General features: G+C 41.1%; 2 protein-coding genes across 2 annotated transcripts; both read right to left on the reverse strand.

Annotated features, from left to right (window-relative positions):
• Positions 1 to 431: 431 nt before the first annotated feature.
• LOC135484173 (sodium- and chloride-dependent glycine transporter 1-like) lies at positions 432 to 15,240 on the reverse strand. Its single transcript, XM_064765373.1, has 13 exons — positions 14,816 to 15,240; positions 13,627 to 13,758; positions 12,799 to 13,129; positions 12,257 to 12,389; positions 11,821 to 11,955; positions 6,927 to 7,030; positions 4,798 to 4,922; positions 4,327 to 4,439; positions 3,922 to 4,062; positions 3,563 to 3,662; positions 2,990 to 3,096; positions 2,554 to 2,721; positions 432 to 2,290 (listed from the first exon to the last, which is right to left on the reverse strand). The coding sequence occupies exons 1-13, from the start codon at positions 15,060 to 15,062 to the stop codon at positions 2,090 to 2,092; spliced, it is 2,037 nt and encodes a 678-aa protein (XP_064621443.1). The 5' UTR covers positions 15,063 to 15,240; the 3' UTR covers positions 432 to 2,089.
• Positions 15,241 to 15,594: 354 nt separating this feature from the next.
• On the reverse strand, positions 15,595 to 20,275 carry LOC135497670 (basic salivary proline-rich protein 1-like). The gene is made up of 5 exons (XM_064787505.1): positions 19,964 to 20,275; positions 18,837 to 19,167; positions 18,304 to 18,430; positions 17,755 to 18,059; positions 15,595 to 17,282 (listed from the first exon to the last, which is right to left on the reverse strand). The coding sequence occupies exons 2-5, from the start codon at positions 19,133 to 19,135 to the stop codon at positions 17,231 to 17,233; spliced, it is 783 nt and encodes a 260-aa protein (XP_064643575.1). The 5' UTR covers positions 19,136 to 19,167; positions 19,964 to 20,275; the 3' UTR covers positions 15,595 to 17,230.
• Positions 20,276 to 24,187: the final 3,912 nt, after the last annotated feature.

Consider the following 24,187-nt stretch of genomic DNA (forward strand, 5'->3'; position numbering starts at 1 on the left):
AGGGATGAAGGCAGTTGGAGTAGGCTCAACACCACCACAGTCAAAGTTGTTTGAGGCTGTATTATCTTGCGGAAATACTGCTGCGATATCGGGCTGTACATGGGATTGGCATTTCAAACACATAACTTGTATGTCTGTTGTCCTTTTCGTTCTTCTGTAGTTAGATTTTACAACAGTAATCTCCTACTTAGTGCAGATGCAGCTACAATCCCGAGGCAGTGGATTTGGTTACAGGCATGACACTCAAATAGAGCAGAACCTCTCTATTAGCTCTCTATTGACAAATGCTGAGGTCAAATTGAATACAAACAAATCCTTTGAGAACAATATCAGTGTCTCAAATAGAGAGGGTATCCTGCAAGAGGTGTCAGCTATGGAGGTTCCAGGTCCTCCCTCCCCATATGATACTCCAATAAATACACAAAAACAGATTACAACTAATTGGTTTATTCTCTCTTCTCAAAATCTAAAGATCAGTAACACGATATGGATTTCTATAAACCTTGCACACATCAGACTTGACTGGACCAGCACTTTTGATGATACCAAATGTGTTGCGCACAGCACCAACAGACTTGCGACTTGGGCTTGGGACTTGGATACTAATGGGTCATATGCCAGGATCAGTTTACATGAGTCTCATAATACTCTGTCCACTGTTGGTGAACAACAATGTAAAGTCTATTACTACTGTCTACAGATTACGAGAGCAACTATTACAATTATAAACTTGGATCCAAATTGAATCGATTGATATAACTGATAATTTAAGCCATTTCAGTCAATTTTTAACGCAGCTGTAACTCAACGCTTTAAACAGTTGACAAAGTCAAAAATTTCACAAACTATTTTTTCATCATACATCTTTGGAATTCATGATGTCATTGTGACCAGATTTAACACCAACCACAATGACAAAAGGACATCCTCCTCCTATAAGTGAAGCCATGATTGCTAGGCCAATATCAACACACAGATTTTTTTTAAATCATCGCTGATAATCTGGGTGCTTAAACATGCATAGTGTCCCCACGGGGTGGCAGGAAAATCAAAATATTCTTGGTCATTTAGTTAGCAAATACTGAACACATTAAATAACTACCACTTGTTTTGAATTGTTGAGGGCTCAGCCCAAGAAACAGGCCGAGTTGGGATCCAAACCACAATACAGATTACTTCCCTCCAAAATATACATAAAATGGTTGATGAAATACAACACCAACATGTATGAACATACAACAGTAAAGTGAATTGAATGAAAAATGAAAATGATAACCTGCTGATACAGCAGAAGTTAAGTAGCCTATTACTTCCCTTGGTGTGAATATAAAAGCTTATACTGAACATTGCAAAACATTTTTGCAGCACCGAAATCTGCTGTGTCACCTTGTTGCTCTGTGATTTTGGCACTGCTATTTAGTAATAAGCAATTTTACCAAAAGATGGCAGCATTGTTTATGCTTGACACCACCAGAGGGTGGTTTTTTCGTTTCAGAGAATTTCCTTTATCACACCAGGGAAATAACAAATTTGGGAACTTTCCCAGAGCCATTTTCTGGTTTTGATTCATGACGATATAAATACTTGATTTTTTCACATGTTTAGAAAATGCCACAAAATAAATACCAGTTAGGTGCACCTCAAGCAAAATACATGTACAAATAAGATCATAATGGTGGTTATAGAATGGTTGCACACAGACTCGACTTGAGTTAAGCTCCTCATTGTTATTGATCCCACGAACCAGTCGAAAAGGAGGCTATTCTCAACACAAGAAATGACATGATCCTCCTGATGTCTTACTATCAATCACAACTCAATGTCAGATGCATGGCGTAAAGACTTCAAAATGATGCAACAAGCATAATTACCCTGTGACAAGTTGGATGTGGAATATGACTACTAGACGCTCTAGTCATTTCATACCTGCGTTCACAAAGGCGGACAAACCCCCATGTCAACTGATGACTAAATACACGCCAAAGGTAATCACCTCGGGAGTCGGGATGTTCCGCAACCTCAGTATTGTCCATTCTACTGCCAACCACTACCCATCAAACTGTCTTAGAAAGTTGCCACTTTCCTATCATCATACTTGCTCGTTCAATTGACTGATCTCGATGAACACCTGATCCTTTTCACTATTCTTCACTATATAATCGCTAGCAGAACTGCTACAGGATACTGAGGAATTATCCCCGGAGTTGATGCCACGGTAGTTATATTCCTTCCTGTATTTGGATAGGGCGGGACCCCATTCTGGAGCAGGTCGCACAGCCTTTCGGAGTCTCTGGAAACAAATCACAAAGATTAACATTGACAAACCAGCGAGGAGTTGTGAAATTTTGTATTATAAAGCCTGGTCTTGCAGTCTTTTGTTCATAAAACCTGCATTACAGGGCATTACCTGGTAATGCAAAAACTGTGAAAATAGAAGGGACAAAAATATTTCTGGTTGGATAGTAAACTCAGTTCTACCCGCACCCTCCAGAGATAAATTGAAAGTGAGAGCCAAAAATGGTATCGCTTGATATTATTTATCAAATTATTCACCTGAAGAAAGGATCCTTCTTTCTGCATCATTTCCTTGACCATCACAATGGGTAGGGGAGTCAAGCTGATGATGGCCAGGAACCAACCAAAACCAATTGCCCACGTGGGGTACACGTAATCACCGTATGTGGGGACGCTGAATCCGATGGCCGAGTATAAGAAGGAGAACTGGAAGAGAACACAAGATGTGAACAGTTTTGTAAAATGTATCATTTTCCACAAAATAACAAGACAGCAAACTGTGCCATAAGATATTGTTCACTGCGGTTAAACCAAGCTAACCAGGTTACTGGAAGATTAATTTCTTCAACACAGTGAAAGATAGATTTTGAGACACACTGCCACTAACCCCTTAAGGACAGTATAAAAAGCTCAAGTCAAGAGTTACACGTCAACTACGAATCTGAAAGAATATTAGCCCTGAAAAAGTCCTCACCAACATCAAGAAGGGTATGACCACACCCCAGAGCGGTTTGAAAGCCACCGTTGCATAGGTTTTATGGCCAATCATGATCTCAATGTCGTAGATGAGACGATCCATGCCTGGAAAGTAATGTTGAGAATGTCAAGTTTGATGCTCTTTCAATGTACAAATGTATGTACAAATGTATTTACAAATTCACCAGCCTGGCGACTGTTTTCTGCGTTATGATGCCATGAGTTCATGGGGGACAAGAATTGAAGTCATGTTGGAACACTAGGACAACTACAATACGGTTTGTTTAGTCTCACCACGTAACGTATCGGAGAGTACATGTACATGTAATCCTGTACTACAATACGGTTTGTTTAGTCTCACCACGTAACGTATCGGAGAGTACATGTACATGTAATCCTGTACTACAATACGGTTTGTTTAGTCTCACCACGTAACGTATCGGAGAGTACATGTACATGTAATCCTGTACTACAATACGGTTTGTTTAGTCTCACCACGTAACGTATCGGAGAGTACATGTACATGTAATCCTGTACGTTAAGTAGGTATCACTATGCGCCGAACACCTACCGTAAAACCACGAGATAACCAGGGATTCTAATGCAGCAATGAGAACAAGAGCAAAAGCTGCACTGAACCAGTCCCAGATCTGGAAAAAGTACATCCCAGCCTGAAAGGAGAAAGACCATAGATTATATCTACAGGGTTTAATGACAGTGCCGCATGTCGCTACGTCGCTGCGTTGTCTGACAAAAAGATCTCTCATCTGCGGGTAAAACTGGTCATTGTTGGGTTTGATTTTGATTATTAGTCGCAGGTAAACTGAACATGCATACCAGGACCTAAACTGCTATATTATAGAATCCAATTCCTGCTCAGGAGAAACAGTCAAAAATGATCGCCATGGATATCGTCAGTGTTCTACTTACTCTCGTACAGAACATCAATCCCAGAGTGCCGTTGCAAATCACAAAGATGACCAACACCATAAGTTTCCGGAAGCGGCTCTTGCTGAAGTAGTCTGGGAATGAATCGATGATGCTACTGACTACTGCTTCACCCATCGCAAACTGGATTGAAAATGCAATAATGACAAAAACATGCAGAAGCCGAAGCGTACTGTGCTTGCAATCATACATTTTAGACAAATAGTGACACAGATAATGACAGATAATGAGTAGCCATCACATCTTATCTAGCTTTCAATATTAGTGACCCCCACTCTCAGCATGGCGCAAAATGAGGGCTTGGATTATACCCTCCCCCCATCAGCAACAATGGAAACATACTTGTGTGCCCCCCCCCCCCCCCTATCAATATCAATGTATACATGCCTGTGTGTCGAGTCCAATGGTGAGCAGCATCAGAAAGAAGAAGACTGACCACAACGCAGACAATGGTAGCTTCGTCAACGCCTCAGGATACGCAATGAAAGCAAGTCCTGGTCCTGGAAATGAATAACAACACGGGATAACATCGATGTGAGCCAAAGACAGGTGAAGCAGAAAATGACAACATTATTAGTCTAAGTGAGTTTCAACAGGAAATGAGTGGCCCGGAAAAACTTTTGAGGTCAAGCTTGTTAGGGTTACTCTAAGAAATTGATCATACTGCGTGCGAGCGTATTCAGATAACTAAGTATTTAAGACCCAGACATACAAGTACATGTACAGATACTTAACGTACTGGTAAAAGTAGGTCACATCAACTTCAACAGTTATGAACTAACCCATGTGAGGTAAAAGATTCAAAATCTCACATACACCATTCCATGTTTTGCCATCAGGATATCGCAACGTACTTACCTGATGTCATGGCATCCTTCACTGGTACACCTGCCTCATGAGCCATCGCCCCAATCACAGAAAAGATGACAAAGCCAGCAAACAGGCTTGTGCCACAGTTAATCAGGGGTACAACGAGACCGTCCCTGAAAGCAGATGAAAACTAAGTCAGTTTTGGAAAGGTGAGAGAAGGGAAAGGGTACTGTCCACTGCCTCATTTTACTCTAAGAACCTCAGGTTTAGGCCTTAATTCATTACTTTTTCTGATGAGCACATTATTTTGGTTTGTGAGAAGTGAAATCACAAGAGTGGGTGCTAACCAATAGCTTTGTATCATATTCTCATCTTAAAGGAAACCCTGTCTGGGGTTAATGCCAGGTCTTCCTGTCTTTCCTCGAACCACTTCATCAGAAAACATGCAAACTGTATCACACATAAGTGCCAGCTCAGCATTATCTTGAGAAACTCAAGCTCATTTGCAGATTATGATACGTTTTAGAAACACGTGGCAATCACATCAATTCATTTTCAATGTGTCCTCCAACCCTGTGGTAACATTCAGGATTTCCGTTACCACGTCCATAAAAATACCCTGGCCACTTCCATGTTTTATAGTGTATTCGCTATAGGTTTCCTCCATTAATTTGAGTGGGAGAAACATTTATGACTTTCTAATATTGTTGACAAACATTTTAAAATTCTTTGTGACTATCTTAGGACTCATTTTTATCAGTCAAACTTGATGACTTCTCAATTTTGTGGAATCTGAGGCTTAAGGGAGAGAATGAGGCAGTGACAGTAAATGGGAACAGTTGCTAACTGGTGGTCAATAGGTAAGTATAACCTGGCTGATACATAACACACGCCGCCTCAGAGGTACCAAGTACAGGACAGAGTTTTATAGACACACATCACATGTAAGTTGCCTCAGGCCAGTGTGAATCACAAACATGATTTTAACCTACAACGACATTCTTACCAGGTCAAACAAATATTCAATGCTTTGTAAAACAGACAATGTGATGAATGGTTGAGTGGGGATTTTCACAAAGCATTATGAGAATAATACGCGCCAGAGCTTATAACATAATACGCTCTGGAGCTATTATGTTATTATGTTATTCTCATAATGCTGGAGTCCCACTGTTGACACCTGCTTGTGCAAACGTGTTGAGCACTAAAATCTGCATAAAAATTCTGTTGTACTTGGCCGATTTTTTTAGGCTAAATTGTTTTATGAATCATCCAGGAGACTTTCTTTCATCAGCAAAGACGATGCTAAGGTCTTGATATATCATGATTCAAAACTGGCAATGGGTCCTCCTTCAGAGCAGAACGAGATACATTATATACAGCCGCTCTGCCTTAGGGTTCAGATATCATGGCAACATCTGTTCATCTTCTGAAAGCCAACCTACATGTACATGAATGAGGAAGTCGACATCTAGCTGCAACGGTTTCTATGGCAACGAGTGGTACTGGAGGTAGAATCTCAGTGTATCTGCATTTACAGCTGTCTGGATTAGAATCGCTGTTGTAAAGGGATGATTTGCCACTCAAGATAGAACGCAGAACATACTTACCTGATCCTGTAGCGATAGCCAAGACATTAACTATCTCGAACATTAAACAAAACAATGAGTTTCAAAGGATTGGTCAAAATTCAAAAGTTCAATTAGACTATTAAAGAAACTGCTGAAGGAATTTTCATATGAGGTGATCAGAATAGATCAGATGTCTTTGTGGATCTCAACTGACTGGAAAGTTGAGGGAATGCATTTACAGATGCAGAAATCTAGGAATTTTGTGTCTGGAGAATGCATGCGCTACTCAAATTCTAACGAAGAAATTGAGATCTGAGCACATACACTTTTAAAAGCCATCTTTGTTTTTGCAGTTTAGTTTGCAAGCAGAGTTTGGCACACAATGTGCATCTTGCATTTAAAAGGGATCAGCCGCGAAAGGGTTTGATGTAGACATGTGCGGCCCTGTCTGCAGATGGCAATCTTTGCTAATAAACTCCATGATGTCAATATTTGGTCCATCTCCTTCGTCAATCCAAAGGTTCCACGGCATAAGAACGATGACTGGCGCAAAAACTTGAACGTCATCTGTTGTACACCGCAGTAACTTCATGGTTTCCCTTTTACCTGTAGCAGTTGTGATGAAACTTGTTGTAACTAGCAAAAGTAATCATGCCTCCCCAGGCCGGTCCAAGAGAGTAGAAAATCTGGAGGCAGGCTTCCGCCCATATCTGCGAGGACGAAAAAGTTGTCACAAAGATGGCATACAGGCAACAGGTTGGTTAGGAGAAAACCCTGATACCATACCTTGTTAATCGTGAGTAGCTGAAAGAAGGGTTCTTGCTGTTATATCTAGCGTCAACGGAATAGAAACTACCCCCAAAAAGGACAAACTACAATGATTTGAAAAAAATTGTTTTCGGTAAAATTTAAGTTTTGCGGTGTTATAGTTTTACTATCTGCCTCCATATGTCCTCCAAATCTAAAATCCTACCACTTCAATCCCACACATAACACACGAATGCTTCAAGAACCAAATCAGTCAAATATTTTTACATTCCTTCAGGAAAGTCAGGAAAGTAGCAGAAAAAATCTTAGGACTCTATAATGCAGGGCCAGGTGCCCATTTCTACAGCTGGAAGTAGTACAAAAAGTATTGAAATTTATGCGAATGATTTTTTTTAGCAAAGAGTTCTTACATGGAAAGGTTTTAGGTGTGGAAATTCGAGCAATATTGAGGCAGACAGTCACAACATCAACACTGAAAATTTGTCACCAAAACTTAATGAAACTTTTTATATCCCAACCCAACAAATAATTTTGATTTTAGTTTCCTATGACAGCTAGGTACCTCGGAAGGATGCATGGTGCTTGCAACAATGCAAAGCTCCATGATTCCAGCTAATGAATTATAAATCAGACGGTATTGCCTCGATGAGCTAGAGTAGAGATATTCAGAATAGAATTCAGTAAGCATTGTAAATGCAGACGTTATTCAATTTTGATTTTCACTGGGTTCGGATGGTCAGAGAATCATCCGGAGACTGCATGATTATTACACTGGACATTCCAGCGGAACAACATGACATGTTGCTATTGCATGAAAACAAATCGGAGCAACTGCCTTTCTTATTTGCAACTAGCACTTGGACTAAACCACAAAGTGCATGTTTTCTGGTATTTTTCACTCGATGGATAAATGAATCAGGATATGAAGTCCTCTCTGAATGCTAGCAAGAACCCTGTGCACAAAATGCGCAAGTTATCTCCAATTCCAACAAGATAGAAGAAAGTGGGCAAAATGAAGCCAATCGAAATATTCATAAATATTTTTGAATTCTGTGGTTTGATTATTTCTCAAGCATCATATTCTTCAGAACTCTCACAGCTCGCCAAGCAGAAATGCAGGGAGAACCATTGCACATCTGGTTGTATGTTTTCTACCTGGCCCGGGTTCCTGGCTCTTGGGTCAGCAGGTTGCAAAACCGATCAATTCAATATGGGAAGGAACAGTGTGGATTGATGTACTACCTCCTCTCTCAATACATTTTGGTTTCGAACCTTTCTGTTTTGGTTGACACGCTGGTCATGAGATTTTGCTTGAATTTAAATCTATTTTCTCTCCATCCAGAAAGCTTTGAAACCGAGTCAAGCAGATTGGAATGTCTAGTACATTATCTGGCTCCTATTCCCATACTGTAAGGTCCGGCCCAGCCAATATTGCCACAGAAGTTTCCAAAATTCCAAAATTATTTCACTTTTGCCCACTCCTCTTCATAGACAGTTGGTGATTTCAAGCAGAGGTGTCATAGGTCTAAACCGAAGTAAAATGCTGAATGTTGATGTTCACTTCCTTTCAAGCATATTCTACTATATGATCATCACGATCCAGAAATATAAAGACAGGGCTTCCGTCTTGGCATGAGGCAGTGTTCTCTCTAGCTTGTAAAAAAGGTTTCCCGACATTCCACCAGGAAGGTCTTCTCACCAAAAGCTCCTCAGAGCAACTCTCACTCAAGGGCTCTTTATCACTAATACTGGACCTGTCAGAGTGTAGTTCAATTTAAAAAGAAACATCCAGCTCCTGTCACCAATAATTTTAGGGTGTTGTGATTTTGATTTCTGTCTGATTTTGAAGCTGAGCATGTCTTCAAGTGCCAAAAAGGCCACTCTCTGACATCATAGGCCCTGGTTTTCTCTCACATTTAATTTTTCAAAAATGTCAATGGCCTAGTTTGCCTCGCCCCAAAAAGACACTGCCCTGCCTTGAGACGTCATGCACTTGAACATTATAAAACAGATTTAGCTGCAACATGTGCAAATGATTTTGTATGTATCAGTTAAAAACGATTCCTGTTATCATCTAAGAAATACCATTGACCGTTCTAAAGAAGAGGAAAACATCTGGACTGTATGCCAAAGGTTGAATCGTCCTATTCAGAAACACTACGATTTTCATTAAGTTAGCTCTTTTGTACAACACTTGGAAACAAAGTGAACACCAGCAGTAAACATTTATAAAATGGTTTCTGTACCGGAACCATAAACCACATAGCAAAGTACACTCATATTTTGAAAATCAGACAACTTTCTTTCATTCGTTGGATTCAGGAAGAAATGCATACACCTTTTTTTCTAAACTTAAACCTGGCTTGGGCCATAGCCAACAAAAACTATTGCTCTGGCATGCCTGGCTCCACAGCCCTGAAACACACAAGGATAGGCCCATCCTTTAGGTCAAGGTTGAAGTCACGTTGAGGGGCTTGCAAGCAAAATACAATCTGAACTCTCCACAGGGCAGTGGATGCAGCTAATTTGCGACTGAAGGGCCATCTGTTCACCAGGATTTGAAGGGCCAGCTGTTCACTCGAGTTTTCAGCTTTCAAATCAACTGCGCATCTCTTTCACAGACCTATACACTGCACCAAGGAATGAAAGAAAGTGGCCTAGACTAAATTGTCCTGTTGTTTTACATCAATTAACTTCAACTATGAACACCCATGATAAAATTACCAAATGAGTAATACTTCGTTGATACACAGTGCAAATTTTGGGGGCTTGAACAAAAGGCTATTTCAAATTCTTTTTAAAAACCGATCAAGAGCAGGTGTGGAGAGTGAAAGAGTTACATATGGCCTCCACTGGCTGAATAAGCGTGGAGAGATCCATGAAATGTGGGTGTGCAACGCATTTGCCTTTACAACTACTGTACTTTCATCAACATATGGAATCAATATGGAAGAATCTCATTTACATCAATCAGGGGAATGATGTTGATCAATGGCCAATGGTAAACACACAGGAGGGAGTGTATGTCATGCAGTGCTGATGCATGGTATCTGGGTGGGACTGGAATCAAGAGTACACGTGAGCCCTTAAGACAATTAAGAGGACTTTAATTTTTCTTTAACATCTTTAAGGACAGCTTAAAAAAGTCTTTAGGTGAAAAAAATTATCATGTTAAAAAAAGGGAGACCCAAAAGAACCAATACTGCTTCCATATCACCGAAGTATTACTTTAATTCTGAAACACATGCCTTGGGTATGGAAACCCCTCACAATTAAGACTAGTTAGGTAAGGCCAAAACAGGCTAAAGTCTATAAAAATGTTGGCATTGTGTGTAACGACACACCCAGGCCTTTCAATTACATTGAGATCTTTAGACCCTCTATCCACCCCCCCCCCAATTTGGGCACACTGACTGTGACTATGGAGGAGCGTCAGGCATAGCCCCAATGCAGGCTTAGTGAGCCTCAGAAGGGGGGGTATGGGGGCCCTCCCCAGAAAAATTTGAATGCATGTACATGCGATTTCCTGGCCTCCCATTGTCGATCGATTTTAGGAAAGTTATTTTGTTCTGATTCTGAGTGCCTGTTGCAGGAATTTGTAGAGAGTTGGAGTTTGGACTAAACTTGAAGTGAACTTGATCAACAATTTTAATGCACAAGGTTAATTTGGGGCATTGAACTTTGGGGCAAACGGTTTGGCCAATTGTCAAATATCATGAATTCGATAGGCCATACACGGCCCAACTACCATGTAATTGAGAGGCCTGACACCAAACAAATCATCCTCTGACATGATCATGTAAGCTTTCATGCACAATCCTGGTTTCAAGCACCCTTCCCGGAGGTGAGTGAGTCATGTGCAAATCTGCATTACAATACAAGAATGTATGGAATGGAAGTTGTTGAAATGTGTATGCAAGAGATCCTATTCCGAGATACCTTAAAGTACATTGTATACATTGACGAGAGAGTGATTGCAATGTAACAACGCAGATGAAAGTCTGTACCATTAACATCACACTGGATGTCAATGAAGGAACGTCAGAGCAATGTATGTATGGAATGGAGTGGAAGTTGTTGAAATGTGTACAAGAGATCTGATTCTGAGACAACTTGATTGAACCTTGACAATGGAAGAGACTGATTGCAATGTAACAACTCAGATGAAAGTCTGTACCGTTAATATCCCACTTGATGTCAATGAAGGAACGTCAGAGCTGAGCCAGAGATAACGGCCTACAAATATTGGGCAGCACTGAGGGTCATCGAAAGACTTTCATCCAATGAACATTCAAAGACACTGCGGCAATAATACCTTCTTGTTTTTTCGAAAATTCAAAGATCAGTAAACCTTCCTATTTAAGGAACATTATATAGTGTAATAGCTGTGCAGGGAAAATGTAAAAAAATTTAAGTGTGGTTTAAAGCGTTGAGATGTTTTTCATTTCACTTTAGGCCTATTTCAATTGAATAAATGAAATACATCTGAAGTCAACATTTGACATCTGAATTCCAATGAATTTGTAAGCGTTGACTAAATCTATTTGCATATGTTGACTTTACGAGTTAACAACATGAAGGCGTGATCAATTTCACAACATTTCCTTGAATATCATCGATAGTGGCACAGGACCAGTTTCCAACAGAACCATGAAGAAAACATTTACAAATTTCCTGATTTTGAGGATGAGAAGGATGGGTGATTAGATCTATCTTGTTTGGAACTACTTACCCTTAAGTTGAGTAACTTTGAGAAGTCTGGTGTGATGTAATACTTGATACCATCTAGGGCACCAGGCATCATGCAACCTCGAATAAGTAAGGCAGTCAGGAATAGGTATGGCACTGTCGCTGTTACATACACAACCTGTAATTATGAAATTATTATCATGATTACATGTAGGGCAACCAGTGGATCTGGGCTCTGAATCATCATACAGCCTCGAATATTAAGTGAGGCAGTCAGGAATAAGTATGGCACTGTTGCTGTTACATACACAACCTGTAGTGTTGAAATTATTCAATGATTACATGTAGGCCAACAGGTGGATCAGAAGTAGCATCTTGTGCATCTGAAATACTCAACAAAATGAAGTTCCAAATACTTTTTAATTGGAGCTATTGAAAATGTTGGCACTCTGATGATACCCTAATCCGTTTATTCGTACCTTTCCGGTTGATTTGATCCCCTTGAAGAGACAGAAGAACAGTATCAACCAGCCACTGATATGACAAACGACAAGCTGCCATCGCAAACCACCAAGGGTATTAATTCCGTCAGACAGCTCCAACACATTGTATCTGCAAGTGAAAAGAACCAAAACTTGTTCAAAGACCATGAAAAACTAAAGCAAAACAGTCGACCGCAATTGCAGTTTTTTATTCATCAAGTAAAGGAGTAAAAACATCTAGACATTAGGACAGGCGGTCTGATTCAGGCCACTTGGCTTGTCACTGTAGACTATAACATGTACATGACATTGCCGATGCATGTTCCCATTTATATTATCATTATAGCCTGGCCCTAGGATCGAATGCCAACATGCAGTGTTTGTGCAAACCAAACACAGACGGTGACCAGGAGAAAATGATGACAGCCGATTTCACGAGAGGTAGAAAATAGGCTGATAGCTTCTGACATGCATTAGAAAGGACAACTTCAAAACAGAATGAGAATGACACAGAGAAAGTAAGTCACTAATCAACTTACTGCCAAAATTCCTCCGACGGGGACATCCTCTTCGTGACATTTAGCAGGGTCAAATTTGCATCAATAATGGTATCATTTGGTGGAGGCAACACGGTGCTATCGTAATCATACATAGGTTGAGGCTCGGACAAATTGGTGAATTCTGTGTTGTTGTTCAAGCGGGATTTGACGAGGCAGTTCTCAGTGTTCCATGTGTTGTTGCAAGACGACCACGGTAGTTCTCCTGTGAATCCTTTGAAGGACATGGCCAGGTAGTACAGCACCCATGAGATGATGGTCTGGTAATAAATGGTACACAACAAAGAGACCAACACCATACCCCAACCAAGACCTGAAAGTGAACATTTGAGTCTTTTATTTTTAGTGCCTGTAGTAACCAGTAATTTCCACAATGTTACTAGCAAAAAACATAGACAATGATAAGAGTACATTTTATAGACTTTCTCTGAGGCTGTGTTTCCTTGGTCTTCCTTGACCTTGCCGTTTATTCACTGTACTAGCAACGCATTTCACTGTATCAAATCAGAATGTTCATATATGGACAACAAGATTTGTGACAACCCTGTGCAAACCACATTGAAATCGGTCTGGAATTTTGCGATCACAAATCATAGGTGTTGATATTAATATGAGCTAGACTGTACATCAATAAATTGCTCTCAGCTTTGCCAATGAATTTTACATTTTAGGTGAGACACAATAGACCATGTGGATGAATGCATGCACAGTGTTTAACAATATTGATTTTTTGGTGTATGAGGTTTGTTTGTACTGTAGAAATAGAATGCATTAAAATGGCAACCCTCTGAAAGGACACATTCTGCCTACCTTTAAAAAGAGGACAAATATTCCATACTGTGATTGGCCCAGAACTTGAGAACTGTCCGATGCTCAGTTCCATGATAAACAGTGGTATGCCACTAACAAACAGGAAGAAGAAGTATGGGATAAGAAAGGCCCCTGAAAATGTAAACAATTTCTCAAAATTAATGGGGATTTTGCACGACATACCATACCATCACTCCAACTTTTGACATTTTCACATTTCACTGCCTGAAAATGTATCTCCTCATTTCCATTCCAGTTCAGAAGTCTGCACCATTGGCACAGTCAGCCAGATTCAGCAATGAATATGTGGACAATCCGACAATAGGGTTCCATTCAAAAACTTTCGAATGACTGACTCATGCAACAATTGCTTTGATACCGACAAAAGATCACACAGTGAACGATTCGGTTTTAGGATGACCCTCCTGACCTGAAACTTACAGTGAAAGACAGTCACACGGACTAAATTTTTTGTTAAAACCTGTTACTGTTAGTGTTAATAGTTGTATTCCTTTGGGTACAACCAATTCTTGCTAAAACGTAAGTTAGATTAGAATTCCTCCAAATAAGTGAGTTTTTTAGACATATTTAGTGACGCACTACACCATCACGGGAGGAGTATAGGCCTAAATCTCAAGAATTGAATCCATGACCGAAGTACACCTTCCATCCACAATATCATGGTATAGAGGTATTCTGTGTCGATGTTGGACCCAAGTTTATTAATCGTCACGCCCCCATTTCGCTCGTTGCATTGCGCAAGGTCCAGTAAGCCCTCTGCCTCTTCTCTGATTATGAAATGACTCATATCATTTTAATATAGGCTAGGCCTATAGGCCACCCCACATTTGTTTTGATAATGAACTGAAGTTAGCAGACTGGTGGTCAACCCTGGAGTTCGGCTGTCAGGGTTTACGGTAGGCCTATTCACATCTCTGTGACCAGTCACAAATTGATTCTTATTCTGTAGAGTTTCATTCGGCAGACGTAGTTAGAAACGTAAGTCAAGTCGTTCCTAAACCTCTCTAGTTTTCCGTGTGGCGCATCGTTTCTTTGTTATAATTTTACTTGTATAAAACAGGCAGAAATGACATGAATAAAACCAATCTCATGAGTTACGGACAAAACAGAATATCGAACGAAACTGAAAACAAATGATAAAAATTATTTCATTAGGCCTATGACTTACCGCCACCATTTCTCATACAGAGATAAGGAAATCGCCAGATATTTCCAAGTCCGACCGCAAATCCGACGCAGGAGAGTAAAAATTCGAGTTGGCCGCCCCAGTTTCCCCGCTCTGTGTTTTCATCTCCTGATTCCAAAGAACTTGTATCATCTGAACGATCACTCTCCGCAGGATCCATGCCGACATTGAGCGCTTTTAGCGACTCAGATTCGGTACAGATCGAGTTTTTCTCGGTCCTTGTCTTCATTACAGTTTTGCACGATCCGATCGTCGTCCTTCTCCGAATTCCAATTGCGATTGCTGCGCGTGGTTTGTACGTGGGTGTGCCTGGCAACCAGGTTTAACTGCTATTTACGGAGAGGGGCCAGGTTAAGCAACCATGCCAACGTATTCGATTGGTTGATCACAATTCCTGTACTGTGCTTGGCTGATTTATGTTCTAGACCATTATTCCTGGTCAGTGATCGGTTGATTAATGGTCTAGAACCTTATACTTGTTCTCCTATTAATCAAATTATGTTCTAGCACATAATCAGCATGTCCATTTCGGCCTGCCATTAATCAACCAATCACTGGCCAGGAGTACTAATGGTCCAGAACATAAATCAGCCAAGCACAGTACAGGAATTGTGTTCTAGACAATTAATCGACCAATCACAGGCCAGGAATAATGGTCTAGAACATAAATGGATTCTACGACTCGTGGTCACAGCAAAGCTGATATCAAGTCTTGTATACAAAACTCACTGAGTTTGACTGAGCAACTTGAGCAATCAAGATAGGTTATAATATTTTATTAGAATAATAATTTATGCATATGATACACAGGAAAATATACAATTCTACATATCTACAGTGGATACAATGACGTTCTGTGTTTGCTTGAACAATCTGGAAGACATGAACACATGCATCTTATACATAACTTCTAACAGTTCTGTAAAATATCCATCATCCATTCTGGTGAAATCACTGCTTTATAGACAATGAAGTGTATGCATAGCTAAAATTTGGTGAATACTTCCTACACAACAACCTCGATCGGATTCCACTTGGATACCAATATCTTTTGCAAGAATACCTCACCAGAATAATCTAATCTCTGTACAGTGCCTTCGGGCAAGCCTAGAGCTTGGACAGGACACTGTAATATGTTGTATTTTATTTTATTTTACATGTATTAATAACGGTGGTACTTTAACTACAAGTACATTGAACATCTTTGAATAAGTTTTATGCTCTCTATGTGGACTAAAGGACAACAACATTTCGGAAAAAAATATGACCATGTTATTGTTCATAAATTAACAGCAGACATAATGCTATGCAGCCAGAAGTTTTCTTGTGTAAAATAAGATGTGTAGATAAAGTTGGCAAATGAGCTCATTTTCAAAAGCCAAATACCAAAATTTAATGGTTAATGCATTAGAGATCAAATGTGCCCACTTCAGTTGACAGTGCATTTTAAACATGGCTTAGACCTAATTGCTGCACCACAAAATCCCCCCCCCCCAAATTTAAAAGATTTGCTTTGACAATTAACAGAACTCAATCAACAGAGTATTTTTATCAACAAATTGCACAAATGCACGAACACTTTTAAACTTACTATAAACTCATATATAGCACGGTGACAGACAGTTAGTTGATGCGTGCACATGGAAACAGACATACTGAAGTATGATTTGAAAAAAAAGTCGCATCCAGGCTAGACGAATGTAATTTATACGTTGACTCCTAACAAGTGTCTGTTTTAGAAACTAGAAACAATTCCTTCAATAGTATAAAAAATTGTCGCCCGGCTGTTGTGCTAAGTGCATAACAATGTCCCTGAAGTGACTTTTGAGTCAACAAACAATCTCAGAACTGAAGAAACGTGAACATGTAGAAGGATTTAAAATTGGAAGACAAACTTTATTATTAACTTTGAACTGTTCAGAAAAGGTTCATAAAAGAAACTTCCTTTTTTCACAAGAAAGACAGATCATGTAAAGTGTTTGAAAAGCTAAAACTAATAAAGAAATGACGCTATAAAACTATCTGTTTGAGGTCAAATTTGTTGGCCCTAAATTTGAAATCTGAACATTCATATTGACATGTGTACATTGATATAAAAATAAAATGTATGACAAGTTGCATAACATTGCATGCACAATAAAAAAGTGTAATATGACAATGTGTAATTGGGGACGGACAGCCACACACATTTTTGTCCCAAACTGGCCCATGACGTAACGAATGGATGGCATAATAAATGGATGCCAGTAGGACATTAGTTAGGGGCTGTTCATCTAAAAAGTATGCACATTTACAACTTTGCAAACTCCATGGGACGGTATATGATCCGATAAAACATCTAAAGTCAATCACAGGCTGAACATGTTGGAGACTCAGAGGATGGCTTGAACAAGATGTCTAATATTTTTCAGTAGCTTGCTCATAGGATGGTGGTGGCGCAGCATTCGGGCTGTAAAATGGCAAACAAATGTTATTATATTAGATAGCAAATAACAAAACAATTGATTCAGTGTTCCAACATCACGAGAACACCTGAATGTTATATCACAACAGCTTGTATCTTTGTGTTTCAACACACATACAGTTAAATCCTCAAATTAGGCAATCCTAGAGGTCAGTTGACACCATCAGGCGACCTCTGTCAGCCATAGTACATGTACTAAAGAAATCCGTTGTAAATGGATAAAATGTCTACTCAAGGTGAAATTCAAGAAACTTTATTTTTACAGCAGTGGATTCCTCACAAAAGCAGCTTTTGACTGATTCCGTCTTGAACCTTTTTGAAGAAGAAGGTTCACAGTTAAATCACAGGTTCTTCTTCAGTCATCAATAGAAGTAAGTGTGGACAAACTTGACGAGGGACGACACTACAGAGAGTCCCATTTTACTATTTGAGAAGAATATTTATAAATGGTACCCACTTAGGATTTGCCTCAGGTGGTGCAGAGGGCGGAGGTCCAGGTTGCGAATACTCTGTGCCAAACCCTGCCCCATACATGTTTCCTTGTGGTGGTACTCCCACAAAAGGTGGTTGGCTGTAGGGACCACCATATGGTGGTTGCTGGTTCCCAATATATGGTGCTGGTTGCCCATATGGGGCTAACTGAGGTCCAGTTCCGTAGGGAGTTGTCTGAGGCTCTGTTCCATAGGGTGCTGGCTGGGCACCAGCGGGCACTGCCCCAGCTAAAACCACTCCTCCACCTGGCCCTTGTACAACAGTCCCTTGCTGAAAACAGAATATACATGTAGTGTTTTGAGACAATTTTTTAATTCCAATTCTAAGGGATACCGGTATGCAATCAATGAAGCAAGAAAAATGCTTACTTCATGTTATCTCTACTACTGAGCAACTGGCAAATGTGAAAACTGTCCACTGCGAAAACATCCTTTGAGGACATAAGTGCTATATTCGATACGTGAACATACTTGTTAATGCGCATGGTGAACTTTTTAACAGCTAATAAACTCACCGGTCCGTCAGCCTGCCCTGCTTGTTGTTCTTTCGCCTTCTTGCACATCAAAACAACAAGGACAATACCAATTGTGATGATGATCAGTGAAACACACAACAGAATTGGACCAATGATGCCTAGAGCACTGAAAAGCAAAGAAGGAAACAATACAATTACAAAGTGATTATAATTGGAGTGGTTTCTTTTCATGTTAATGTGCCAACATAGCCATGTTGCTGCTCAGATAGTCAAAATAAATTGCAGTATTCTTCCTCTTTCCCACATTTACCTCACTGTAATAACAATGATTATCAAAATCTTAGACTTAGAGACGAAATTAGGCCAATTTCCAATTGCTTATGAATACTTTTATGAAATTGGCAGGGTACAACGTCGAAGAGTGGATCGTTAAGTTTGATCTTTTAATGAAAATGGCAACATGGGGTCATTGCATCGTTTGTTGCACATATGCAACCAACTCTCTCGTCAGAAGAGCCTGCAAGAAATTGTTTCCTGTCACGTAAGAATAGCAACAGCCAAAAAATACTTACAATGTGCTTGATTGACCAGAGTTGCCCACTATAGTCAGCGTTACTCCTGGGAAGAAAATGAACACGCCAAAGAACAACAAAACCACTCCACAAGCTATTCCAGGTGGCATGGACCTCCCACGTCGGTAGTTTCCAAAACGCACATTTCCTGCTGACCACCCACTGTGGACGGTCCTGTTGTGACCTATCCGTATCCCGTGATGATGATGATGGCGTCTCGTGAAATTGCCGGCCCTGTGATGGTGGTGGAGTCCACCCCGACGGCCGTGCCCTGCTCGTCTACCATGTCTTCTTACCATGATGACTGGTACCGGAGAATTGATAACTCAATCTGAATGAATAAATTACGGATTACAAAAAAAATCTTTGCCATAGAATGTTCTTTTTCAGTGGGCTGCTGCAGCTGGTCTTGGTGAAGACTTGAATGATGGAAGCTGCCAGCTGAGTGACAGAAAAGGATGGCGAAGGTCTTCAGTAAAAGCATGGTGACGTTCATGTCCATGGACATGGCCATCGGCCATGGTCATCATCAATACGCATACACGTCACCGTCCATGATGAAGTAGGTTACGTAATTAAGTACATCAAATAATTACCACAGTTTAAAGATAAAGTAATTTCAATGGAATATGCTGCATGACACGAGGGCCTTAACATTACAGTAGAAAAGAATCATATTGAATTTGGCTACATCACAGGGCTGGGCCAGGCAGGCTCTGGCTCTGAATCTGATGATGATCATGATGGGGCCGGGGCAGGCGAGGGGGTTGATCCAGCAGCGGCTGGCAGCAGACTTTTGTCTTGACTCTTGCTTGGCGCTGCTACAGCTTAAAGAGCTGTGGTACAGTCTAGAAGCAGTGTCATCACTGGCGAAATCGACAAAAGTTTGTGAGGGGCCGAGTTTCGTCCAAAAATAGATCTGTTTACACACTCCTGCATGCACTATGGCAATGGCGTATACTATTGCACGTCAACTGGTCATTGTCGGACGTCCGTTCGCCAAGAAAACCAAAGGAATCGAAGGATTCATTGAACTCATCAACACATCATTAGTTTTCAGTGAAGTGCAACTGTATTCCTAGGTAAATCACTTTGGTATATAGAGAGTAAGATTACAATTAACTCACGTTAAAGTTTGAGTTCCGAGGAGGTAGCGTTGTCGGTTGTCAGTACGTTGGTTTAGGGGCGCAATAACCTAGCTTATAGCGAGCAATTAGTACACTAAGATTTCAGTGATTAACATAATAGTTGCAAGTATTTGGCATTTTAGACTCATATTTCGTGCTATAATAACTACGTTGTAAACATAATGCTCAAAATTGATTCATGAAAAAGTTGTTAGGGCAATATCAAGCAAGCAGTAATGGAAAAAAGTGTAATTCCATTAACTGAATATTGTTTTTAGACACTATAACATTTTAGGCCTACTTTTCCGTAAACCACGAGAACAATGTATGTGAAAAAAACAACACATATAAGTGAGGCGCCGAGTATACAGTAATTGTAAGGTAAAGAAAAGCTCGGTCTCTAAAGTCTGGAGGTCCGGAGTCCGTAACTGTGACGGTCACGAGAGTGGCTTGTCCTTACGGATAGATCGAGAGGGCGGTTTGGGGTTCCGCCGACGGTGCTCGCATGCATTAGTCGTATCCCCGAAACCTTTACAACGCGAACAAAGCTGGTGGCATCCATGACGGTATAGGAATTGACGGTGAGGTAACAAAAAATCTCGTGGCATCCAATGACGGTGAAGGATCTCGTGGCATATCGGATGCGCATCCGAAGACGGTAAGGGAATTGACGGTGAAGGATCTCGTGGCATATCGGATGCGCATCCGATGACGGTAATTGAAGGTAAAGGATCTCGTGGCATATCGGATGCGCATCCGAAGACGGTAAGGGAATTGACGGTGAAGGATCTCGTGGCATATCGGATGCGCATCCGAAGACGGTAAGGGAATTGACGGTGAAGGATCTCGTGGCATATCGGATGCGCATCCGAAGACGGTAAGGGAATTGACGGTAAAGGATCTCGTGGCATATCGGATGCGCATCCGAAGACGGTTTTATATATATATATATGATATTTATTTTTATGTAAGTGCAAGCTCTAGTGAGCTCACACACGACTGTTTGACAGTCGTGGCTGCTCCACCGTGCTGACAATATGATGAGAGAGATGAGGCAGTCACAGCCAGGCCGAATCAGTCCTGGCTGCTCGATCGTGTTGACAACATGATGAGAGAGATGAGACAGTCACACCAAGGTCAAATCAGTCTTGGCTGCTCTGACAAGTTGTCAACATGGTGAGAGAGATGAGGCAGTCGCAGTCAGGCCGAATCAGTCCTGGCTGCTCCGCCGTGTTGACAATATGGTGAGAGAGATAAGACGGTCACAGCCTGGTCAAATCAGTCTTGGCTGCTCTGACAAGTTGTCAACATGGTGAGAGAGATGAGACAGTCACAGCCAGGCCGAATCAGTCCTGGCTGCACCACCGTGTTGACAATATGGTGAGAGAGATGAGACGGTCACAACCAGGCCAGGTTTAAAGCACATATCAATATCAAAAGAATCATTTAATTTATAAAGACAATGTATCTTTTCAAATCTAGATACATGAGGAATTTCTTTGATATATCTACTATGACATCTACTCTGATATACTTCTAAATATCATACCATAGAAGAGCTATCATTACAAGAAAATATCAGAATGTCCAAAATGGAGCGACTGGAGACGAGACCTCCAGATGCCCATCCTGAGATCAGCTATACATTATATTCCTATACCTCCTACCCCCAGTGCGACCAGCTCTATCTCCTAGTTACCTCCACTGGTTATGTCAGGATGCCAGATGCCCGGAGCGACGGGAGATGGAACGCCGAGCACCTCGAGATCCTCGGAGTAACTTGAGGCGACACCGACCGTTTTCAGGTTCAGATGCTCAGAGCGAGACTGTCCCAGATGGACGCCACGCGAACATCAGGAGATGCTCGTTGGGACTCGAGACAAGGGTGGCACTCTGCCGCGAAGCATTGCACGAACATTAAGACGCCATATGATCTGAAGTCAGTTTTATTAGATGAAGAGAGGTAAAACAACCATCACAGAGCTATAACATGAATAACTATCATAACATTGTTGAGAAGTCATGAAGGTAAAAAATAAAATACATAAAAGTGGATTACATTCATAGCCTGATTATACGATGATCCATTGCGCATCAGCTGCCAATAGGCTACGTGATGGCATCTAATCCATTATAAATTTTTACATCCAGTCATGTAATAATACATGTATATATTATCTACACATCGACATTTTTTTAAACAATTAATGGACCGAGACACCCCCTCCCCGGTATCATCTTGTTCCTTGTTCTTGTTCCAATCAATATGACGAGTTGATGTCTATATCTATCACAGGGGTTTGCCAGAAGAAAAGGCTCACTGAGCATCGGACGACGGGCGGTCGACCTATACTTCAATAAGCTGTAGGTAAATTCGGATAGGCTACCATTGGTTGTGGAGCGGAACCATCAGCTATTGGTTGTGAGTAGTCCGTACTGTAATTTGTGTTGTACCCATACGCCGGTTGTGTACTCGCATCATGTGGTTGAGCAGCACTGTACACTACTGGTTGGCCATGGAGTGTGGCAAGCTCAACTGGTTGAGTACCAAAGGGTGCAGGTTGGGTACCATAGGGAGCAGGATTGGTAGGCTGGTTTCCAGGTACAGCACTAGTAGTAGTCATAAGAATCTGACCATTTGCTCCAACGACAGCCAATCCTCCCCCAGCTTGATTTGTCACTCTCAAAGTTTGACCATTCTGTCCAACCACAGCTGTCCCAGGAGCCACTATTGCTTCTTGCTGAAAAACCGATAGAAGAGAGATAAGCTTTCTCATGGCCGACTACCATCTTGTCTTATCCCTGCGAGTAACCTCGCATCTTCAACTCTCCTTTAACTCATTGCCAGCAAAAATTGGCTTCCAAATCGCCTGTCATTCACGCCTTGAGCACTGCATGGAGAGGTTCTAATAGTACACCAGGTATTGCGCTTGCATTAGTTGTCATTTGGTGTCAGTCACTGATCCTTTGGAGACGAAGGAATATGAGTGTTGTGAGTACACAGAGAGTCGACAAACTATACATTGAGATTCGGTTTCGCCATACATAAATGTGACTGATTTGATGTCGTAAAATTGAATCGCAAAATCGCATGGTCCAACACCAGTTTGGTATGAGGATCCACTCATGAATGAGATGTCGATGCCGGGTTAAAATCATTCCCTTTCGGGATTCACGCCAGAGAAAGCCGTCCTCTCATATTGTTTGTAGTGATGGTATAGTCTCATCGAGATGAAAATGATTAAAATCTAAAACATGACTTATACCTACCTGGGCCTGGGCATGAAGTCTGTTCTGTGCTTGTAGCTGTTTGTAAAAGATAGTCACCAGAACCGCGCCAATTATACACATCAGGCCCCCGACGCTCAGGAGGCAGATACCGACTGTCAAGTCGGATTGCAGGAGACTGGAATAGATGCACGAAAGGTTGATGATTCCTTTTGAAAGGATAGCCCAGCCGACTCTGGTAGGCCTTTTATTCATCCTGTGGATTAAAGCTCACAAGTTTTGTCAGCCTGACATCGATCGATCGGAGGTCTCGTCAAAAATATTGACGGATTGAACGGATTTATATGACACTTAACAGGGGATCGAATCCGTCGTTTGCATCTCGACATAATTATACTGCGTGCGAGTTGAGGTACACAAGTACGACATCCCCTTTCTTCATTGTCACGACACTGGCGGATACTGTCGTTGATTGGTGTCATGATTTCTGTTACAGGAATACTTACTCGTAGGAAATTAAGAACACACCAGCAATGAGAAGGCAAACACCAACACTGAGGAGAATCACTCCGCTGCAGACTTTACTTCCAGCAACTGTGAATCGCCGCCCTCCATATCCAGTCCGGCGGCCATGGTGGAGACCGCCGTGACGGCGACCGCCTTGATGGCGGCGTCTTTTAGATCCGCTTCCCATCTGCTATGTAATGCGTTGAATCTGAAAAAGAAGGATGACTAAGAAACAAAAGAAACTTACCGGTATACATGAATATCGACGAACAAGTAGATTTGCATAAAATTTATTCACGTGAGGAACCGAAATAAAATGGACCGTGATAGTTGATTGCGAATGCGATTTTGGCCCGTGGTTATAGCAGTTTAGAAAACATCCCCCTGGAAAAGGTGTCCAATCCAATTATTCTGACGTATGGTGGTAAATACATGGTTCTATTGAGAGTCCATGACTCTCAATATATCCGAGATTAAAGTGCATAGTAT

The sequence above is a fragment of the Lineus longissimus genome, chromosome 1, assembly GCF_910592395.1.
Source record: "Lineus longissimus chromosome 1, tnLinLong1.2, whole genome shotgun sequence".
NCBI lineage: Eukaryota > Metazoa > Nemertea > Pilidiophora > Heteronemertea > Lineidae > Lineus > Lineus longissimus.

Coding starts and splice junctions, on each gene's coding strand:
- LOC135484173 (XM_064765373.1), bottom strand. CDS start 15,062: ATGAAGACAAGGACCGAGAAAAACTCGATCTGTACCGAATCTGAGTCG. Junction 3,663..3,921: donor GATTGATGTTCTGTACGAGA/GTAAGTAGAACA, acceptor TTCTCCTTTCAG/GCTGGGATGTACTTTTTCCA. Junction 3,097..3,562: donor GGTTATCTCGTGGTTTTACG/GTAGGTGTTCGG, acceptor ATTACTTTCCAG/GCATGGATCGTCTCATCTAC.
- LOC135497670 (XM_064787505.1), bottom strand. CDS start 19,135: ATGGTAAGAAGACATGGTAGACGAGCAGGGCACGGCCGTCGGGGTGGA. Junction 18,060..18,303: donor CAGGGCAGGCTGACGGACCG/GTGAGTTTATTA, acceptor TTCTGTTTTCAG/CAAGGGACTGTTGTACAAGG. Junction 17,283..17,754: donor CCACCTGAGGCAAATCCTAA/GTGGGTACCATT, acceptor GCCATTTTACAG/CCCGAATGCTGCGCCACCAC.